Source organism: Eurytemora carolleeae, unplaced genomic scaffold (assembly GCF_000591075.1).
Source record: "Eurytemora carolleeae unplaced genomic scaffold, Eaff_2.0 scaffold685, whole genome shotgun sequence".
NCBI lineage: Eukaryota > Metazoa > Arthropoda > Copepoda > Calanoida > Temoridae > Eurytemora > Eurytemora carolleeae.
In genome coordinates this window covers 176301-184219 of record NW_019396592.1, presented here as the reverse complement: position 1 = coordinate 184219, position 7919 = coordinate 176301, and the positions used below count along the sequence as shown (strand labels likewise).

General features: G+C 34.2%; 1 protein-coding gene across 11 annotated transcripts; it reads right to left on the bottom strand.

Moving 5' to 3' along the window:
- Nucleotides 1-1872: 1872 nt before the first annotated feature.
- On the bottom strand, nt 1873-5623 carry LOC111706018 (mucin-22). 11 transcript variants are annotated; one of them, XM_023478761.1, is made up of 4 exons: nt 5527-5623; nt 3421-4884; nt 3026-3120; nt 1873-2915 (listed from the first exon to the last, which is right to left on the bottom strand). In XM_023478761.1, the coding sequence occupies exons 1-4, from the start codon at nt 5585-5587 to the stop codon at nt 1953-1955; spliced, it is 2583 nt and encodes an 860-aa protein (XP_023334529.1). In that variant the 5' UTR covers nt 5588-5623; the 3' UTR covers nt 1873-1952. The 11 variants fall into 11 exon arrangements, with proteins under 11 accessions (XP_023334529.1, XP_023334522.1, XP_023334521.1 ...); XM_023478754.1 differs by having other exon boundaries at nt 3026-4884; XM_023478753.1 differs by having other exon boundaries at nt 1873-3010; nt 3061-4884.
- Nucleotides 5624-7919: the final 2296 nt, after the last annotated feature.

Here is a 7919-nt window from a genome sequence, read left to right as displayed (position 1 = left end):
TAAACGTCAGCCTGAATCAATTAGGGAGGCGGGTTAAATAATGAGTTGGACTAAAAGTTCACCTAAAATGTCCTTTCATTTTTATTTTTGAACCATTTAATTAAAACTTAAAAGGGGGCACTGGTAAAACATGTCATTCATATTATATCATATTACGGAATTATTGTTCGATACACCAAACATATAACATACTGATTTCTAAAATTTCTAAATTTCTAAAATTTCCTTAAAAAGTTGACATCCTGATTTTAATTTAGAACAAAATGTTAGTGATTTAAAATGTATGAACATTTTTCGTTATTTTCAAACACTGTAGGGGTTAAATTTGTTTGTTTATAAAAAAGCATGATGGGGGATGGGGGTAGGGTGTCATTCTCTATGATGTATTAAATAAAGACTGACTTGATTACACTTTTTCTAGTATTACAGCTTTTGGCGAGGCTTGATTTTGATTTATTTGGAAAACCTTATTTGGGGAAATTACATACAAGGGGATATTATAAACATGGAGGGTGGAGAGGTAGGTTGTATTTAAAGCTAGCTTGCAAGGGCCATGGGGGATCAGATATAGGTTAAAGGATTTCTTTTATTTATGAAGAGAGTTTGTATTTATTTTTTAATTAGGATTGTTTAATAAAGAGAGGAAACGCTTTCATAATATCTCATTTTTTATCTGAAAAGATTAGATTGCTTAGAAATCCGTAAAAACACATAGGTAGGACTAACCAGGACATTTTTTTTTATTTTTTTATTTGAGTTTAATTGGTATAAAATTCAAAAATATTTAAACTTACGGAGTTGATTTTTTTTTACTTTTCATAAAAAACGTATTCGCCGTCCTAAAAATGTTAAAAAGAAAAACCGAAACATATTTTTAATTAATCAATTTAAGATCGGAAATGAAACCTTGCTGGGCCAAATCTTGATGAGCCAAACCTTGCTTGGCCAAACCTTGCTGGGCCAAACCTTGCTGGCTATACCTTGCTGGGCCAAACACCGAACTTTTAATCAGCATGGAAATTCTTTTTCGACAAATCCTTGTACTAATTGTTGACTTTTCACTGGTTCAGGGCTTATTTGAAAAGACCCTAAATGATTGGGGGGAAAGGGGGGGGGGGGAGAGGGTTGATTAACTATTGTTTTGCCTGATATAAAAGGAATGGGAGGCAGTCAATATAAAAGTCTAATGATATTAAACCTAAATATCAATTATAATTTAGATATAAATGTGAATATATTTTGATGTAAATAATCACATGCAAACAGTATAAATAATTAGGGATACCATTAACTATTTTTTTTGCTACAATATTTAATTTAATATTCCTCCCCCACCCAAGTTGTTGTACTTAGATAAAACCTTAAAATATTGCTACTAGTCAATGTAAAATATAAATATGTACCTAAATATATTTATGAAAACATTCATTTCTCTTTTGAGGATTTTGATGATGAAAACGACATTTTCATTTTTATCAGGAATGTTCGAAAATCCAGCGCCAGCCGAGAAATTAAGTAATAAGCGAAATATCAATTTAAAAACAAAAATAAAAATATTATGAAATATCAACTTTATTTGATCAAATGCTTCGATACGCGTTGTTTTTAACAATTTCCTTTTATACGCAACAGATAGGAGTAAGATTAGTAGCAATCCCCATCCAATATTTTTCGACGTAAGCAAGCGTATACCCTCTTTCATTTTTCGCGCACACTCCCTTTAAGCTCGGCGGTTCTTTCACAAAATTATGCAAAAGAAATGTATGTACTAAATGATAACTGTTTCCGATATTTTAAGTACAAAACGTAAAATTTTGTTAAATATACATTTTTGGAGATTTCAAAATTAAATAGCTTCAAACAAGGTGCTGCTAATATGCTTTAAATCTTTTCCGAACATAGCAATACATTTAATAGATTAATTACTTTTTTTTACAATGAAGATCAAACATCTATTTGTAATTTGAACACGTAATATTAAACTGTCCAGAAATCCATCCATAGGCATTACTTGTTAGAAAATAAATCCGGCATCGTGGTCTGTTGTCGTATATTGTCAGATATGCCCAATACTCGCAATAGTAAGATCGTTCACAAACCAAACGGCATTCTCTCTCATTAGCATGGACAGGTGTGTAGCTTAGAACAAACTTATTATTCCGCAGTCGACAAGAGTAATCAGGGGGTTTATAGCAAATTTTAGGGGAAGTTTTCCAATAGTGGTTCTTCTCGTATTCCAATTGTCTTAAATCGCATATGCCATTAAAAATATAAAAATTCCAAAAAGTACATGTTGATTCAGCTGCACAAATTTTTTGGCATTCCAATGAAGACCTTGCAAATACTTGAAAGTTAAATATATAACTCAGGGTTGGAAGAGAGCTGTCTTTACAGCATTCAGGGTCATCTTTCAATGTAGACGTTAAAGTAGAAGAAGTTGAAGGGGTTGAGGATAATGCAGTGACTGTGATAGGACGCAATAGCAGAGGAAAGGAAGAGGTTGTAGGTAAGATTGCAGGCTCATTTATTAGACCAGCAGTTTTTGCAGTTGAGGTTTCAGGTCTGTTAGTTGTACCAGGGAATAATTCAATAATACTACTCGAACCTAAAATTGAAGCAGATTCAGTACTTGCAGCTATTGATGATAAACCTTCGGTAGTTTGAACAGTGGAGGTTAAACCTTCGGTAGTTGAAGTAGTGGAGGTTGGAACTTCAGTAGTTGATGCAGTGGAGGTTGGAACTTCAGTAGATGATGCAGTGGAGGTTGGAACTTCAGTAGTTGATGCACTGGAGGTTGGAACTTCAGTAGTTGTAACTGTGGAGGTTTGAACTTCAGTAGTTGATGCAGTGGAGGTTGGAACTTCAGTAGTTGTAACTGTGGAGGTTGGAACTTCAGTAGTTGTAACTGTGGAGGTTTGAACTTTAGTAGTTGATGCAGTTGAGGTTGTAACTTCAGTAGTTGATGCAGTGGAGGTTGGAACTTCAGTAGTTGATGCAGTGGAGGTTGGAACTTCAGTAGTTGTATTGGAACTTCAGTAGTTGATGCAGTGGAGGTTGGAACTTCAGTAGATGATGCAGTGGAGGTTGGAACTTCAGTAGTTGATGCAGTGGAGGTTGGAACTTCAGTAGTTGTAACAGTGGAGGTTGGAACTTCAGTAGTTGATGCAGAGGAGGTTGTAAATTCAGTAGTTGATACAGCAGAGGTTGTAACTTCAGTAGTTGATGCAGTGGAGGTTTGAACTTCAGTAGTTGTAGCAGTGGAGGTTGTAACTTCAGTAGTTGATACAGCAGAGGTTGAAACTTCAGTAGTTGTAACTGTGGAGGTTTGAACTTCAGTAGTTGATGCAGTGGAGGTTGGAACTTTAGCAGTCGATGCAGTGGAGGTTGGAACTTCAGTAGTTGATGCAGTGGAGGTTGGAACTTCAGTAGTTGATGCAGAGGAGGTTGGAACTTCAGTAGTTGTAGCAGTGGAGGTTGGAACTTCAGTAGTTGATGCAGTGGAGGTTGGAACTTCAGTAGTTGATGCAGTGGTGGTTGGAACTTTAGTAGTTGATGCAGTGGTGGTTGGAACTTTAGTAGTTGATGCAGTGGAGGTTGTAACTTCAGTAGTTGATGCAGTGGAGGTTGGAACTTCAGTAGTTGATGCAGTGGAGTTCGGAACTTTTGTAGTTGATGCAGTGGAGGTTGGAAATTCTGAAGTTGATGCAGTGGAGGTTGGAACTGCCGAAGTTGATGCAGTGGAGGTTGACCCTCCAATAATTGATTCATCTCCAACTGCCGCCATTCTTAGTCTATTTTCTGTTAGAATTCGAGCGTTATTTGAAATTCCTCTTACTCCAGTAAAAGAGTTTGTTATATCATGCCTAATATCAGGATTAGAATAATAATTTGCTCGTGTTTCAAATCCTGTACGACTATATGCCAATATTGTTCTGTATCCTTGTGAAGCTTGACCTCGTGGGATTAAGTGCCCATGTCCATCTGGATAATCTCGATTAGTTGAAGTTTGAGGATCATGTTGGCAACCAAAGCTATGCGCTATTTCATGACCAAATGTAAAATAGCCAACTGCACATGATTTCATGACTACAGCCACAGTGTTACCTGAAGAAATTGTATTTAAAAAAGCTATTCCACATGCATCCATGCTGTTAACAAGAAGCACAGCAGTGTCAGCACTTCCTCTTAACTCTTTTACTGATGACTTCATTGAAGTGAATGCATATAACAAGGAAGTAGAATCATCTTGTTTCCTCATTGTGGCCTCTTCTGTTTCATGGATAAATATTCTCAGTGGTACCTGACTATTTATATATCCTTGATTTGTTTCAGCAATCATAAGATTTAAATACCCAGCAATATCTTGAGTTACAGTGGCAAATTCTCTTGTGTAGTAAATTTTTACAGAGAATTCTACTATTGTTACAGTATCAAGAGTAATATTGCTTTCTACAGGGTTGGTTTGATTTTGAGGGGGATCAACTGCAATAGATAAATCAGCTATATCATTAACAGAATGTTCCACAAGATTATTTACGTCTATTTGCTTCCAAATATGCCCTTGTTTCTTACAATTTTCTATAGTGTATGATTCACCGGTCGCAAATTGAATATGACCATGCAAACTCATCTCTTGGGGATTATACGCCAATACTGCATTTGCTTCGTCACTGCTGTAGTGTAAACCCTTTTCATTTAAAGTAATAAAGTTGCTGAAGTTCAAGGTCATATTGTCTGGTAAAACTATGAAAGATTGTCCAATAGAGGAAAATTCTACATTGATTCTTTGACATGATAAAATATGCCTGCTTTGGCAACAGGTTGGAACTAGTTGATCCAGGCTTCTTTCTTGGTTTATGTTGAACAATAAATTAGCAAAGAGGCCTAAACATATATAAATTATAGATTTGAGGAGCTGATCAATGACTAAATATGCAATAAAAAGGTTGAACTTATTTATACAAATCTGTAATTTTGGGGTTAAATTGTTGGTAAACAAATTCATGATATTAATTGAATTTGTGTCTATGCAACAAACCACTGTTTGTCAGAGTTGGTAAAAAACGATTGGGTATTACTGAGCATTATAAACATCATTTAATTGAATTAAGACTGCAGTTGTTTCTGTAATAAGCTTGAACATCTATTACTTACTGTTTAATATGAAATGATCATAATATGTGAAAAATGTGGACTAATTAGTTTAATGTTAAATGCAAAAAATGTGTGCTATAATATTGAAATTTATTTTTAAAGAAAATCATGAAATCTCTTGGAATTTTTATCATTTTGCGCTAAAATTGGCCAATTAAAATCATTTTAAAATTTTGGCCGATTTTTCTTTTCAAATTGGCGCATTTTCAAAAAAATAATTCCAACCATTTTCTAGAAATTTCTTTCTCAAATTTTGTTGTTCCATAAACCTTCCATGGGGTCATGTTAGGCCCCACACAAAATTTGGACTGCCATTTTGACATTAATTGGTTAAAAAAAAAACAGACAACAAAAGTATATATACAGATATACCTGCTATGCAATATTCAAGAATAAACAATCTAATATATTGATGAAAAACTAAGATGTGCATGGCTTCGCGTCCTAACTTGATTTGATTTAACTGTCAAAGATTATCTCAATAAAAATATGTTTGTTTTTTAGGCGTTTAGACCATAACCCTATAACTATATACTTAATGAAGGTAAGTCAATTCTTGACTTTTCCTTGATAAACTCTACCCTAACTAGATCGAGTGTAAAGTGCATGTTTAAAAATAATTTTTTTAATTTAGAGCCGATTTCTTTCCCCTAATCATTAAATTATGATACGAACCAAGGTATCACAGTCCCCAATTAACATTTTGGACAACAAATTAGCCACAATATTTAGACAAAAACAGTATGGTTATATATTACGCCTTGAAGGGACTGTAAAGGAAAAATGGAAGAGGGTATAGGCTGAAAGCTAATCACTTTAGCTTTTGATCGCGACCCATGGAAGTTATATCTGATGTTCCTGTCTCAAGAAATTGATATAAAACTGCGTCCGAAAATTCATATATATACAATTTTGTATAAAAGTAGTAGGTTTAAACAGATAATATTCAGCAAATACGCAAACAATTTGAAAACGAAGATATCCAAGAGAAAGCTAATTGGAACTTAGGTTTGCTTAAATTATATATTATATATATTTTTTAAATAGATTTAATTGATAATATTATTTATACGGCCGTACACCTTGACCAGAAATTCCACCGATGACAGTTCAGAATAGAGACTGCACTGCATGCCATTTGTGGTAGTTCTGGTGACGTGATTTAAGTTTCAGATTTCACATATATAAATTTTTGTATAAATTTAATTAATTAATTAATTTTATATCAATTTCTTGAAACAGGAACATCAGATATAATTCTCATGGGTCACGATCAAGAGCCAAAGTGATTAGCTTTTAGTCTATACCCTTTAAAAGTCAAACCTTATTTGAAATTTAAAGTTTAAATAATAATTTTCAAATCATCTAACATTTTTTTTAAAGTAAATGGGCTAGAAACTGTTTGAGAAACGCAATTTTTAAAAATTAAGAATCTGCTAACACACAAAAGCCTGTTAATTTCTAGTTTGTGAAATAACAAAACAAGTAAAACCCCCCTGTACGAATTAAGAGCATAACATTAAAAAATTTGATTTATAAAACAAAATATTGATGAGAAATGGTGATGAACCTTACTTCTGTTAATTTAACAAATTGTGAAAAAGAATTAGAAAAACCCAAACATACCCAGCCCTAGTCATAAATGTTCTTTTAAATGAAAATTTAAATCATCTAAATAGCTCACTGTCTAATTCTTTGTTGACTGATTACTTTTATTTTAGTGCTCATCAAATTTACCAATCCAAATTGGGTTGAGAAAATATATTCTTGTTTTGATTGCAGTACATGAAAACAGTATTGTTTGTAATTAAAAGTAAAATAAATAAAAAGCATAAGAAACATTGTACAACAAAGAACTAAAAAAATGAATTTGCCAAGAGCACTTCACGGTAAATATCCAGATTATTTCAAGTACCGGGCCAACTTTGAGCTAGCTACAGGAAGCTGTACAGTATACATACATACAGCCTATATAAGGCAAAACGGGACGGTACATCAAATGAAATTCCAGTCAATACAATCACAATCACCCCAAACTAATGAAGAAGACCTAAAAAATGAATTTTCCAAAAGCACTTCCACAGTAACATCTGGGTCATTTCAAGTACTGGGCCAACTTTGAGCCAGCTACAGGAAGCTGTTCAGTATACATACAGCCTATATAAGGCAAAACAGGACGGTACATCAAATGAAATTCCAGTCACTACAATCACCCCAAACTAATGAAGAAGACCCAAAAAAATGAATTTGCCAAAAGCACTTCCACAGTAACATCTGGGTCATTTCAAGTACTGGGCCAACTTTGAGCCAGCTACAGGAAGCTGTTCAGTATACATACAGCCTATATAAGGCAAAACAGGACGGTACATCAAATGAAATTCCAGTCACTACAATCACCCCAAACTAATGAAGAAGACCCAAAAAAATGAATTTGCCAAAAGCACTTCCACAGTAACATCTGGGTCATTTCAAGTACTGGGCCAACTTTGAGCCAGCTACAGGAAGCTGTACAGTATACATACAGCCTATATAAGGCAAAACAGGACGGTACATCAAATGAATAGCCTCCTTTTAGGGAGATTCAAGGCAATACAATCAATACCAAACTAAACAAGCTACACATATGCAGTGAAAGTGGTGTACTCCTAATTGCAACTGAAACATAGCCGATGGATTATTCCCAATGTATTCCCAATGCATTCCCAATGTATTCCCAATGTATTCCCAATGTATTCCCAATGTATTCCCAATGTATTCCCAATGTA

Coding starts and splice junctions, on each gene's coding strand:
- LOC111706018 (XM_023478753.1), bottom strand. CDS start 5,587: ATGCACATCTTAGTTTTTCATCAATATATTAGATTGTTTATTCTTGAA. Junction 4,885..5,526: donor TCTTGAATATTGCATAGCAG/GTATATCTGTAT, acceptor ATATATGTTTAG/GCCTCTTTGCTAATTTATTG. Junction 3,011..3,060: donor CACTGCATCATCTACTGAAG/TTCCAACCTCCA, acceptor CAACTACTGAAG/TTCCAACCTCCACTGCATCA.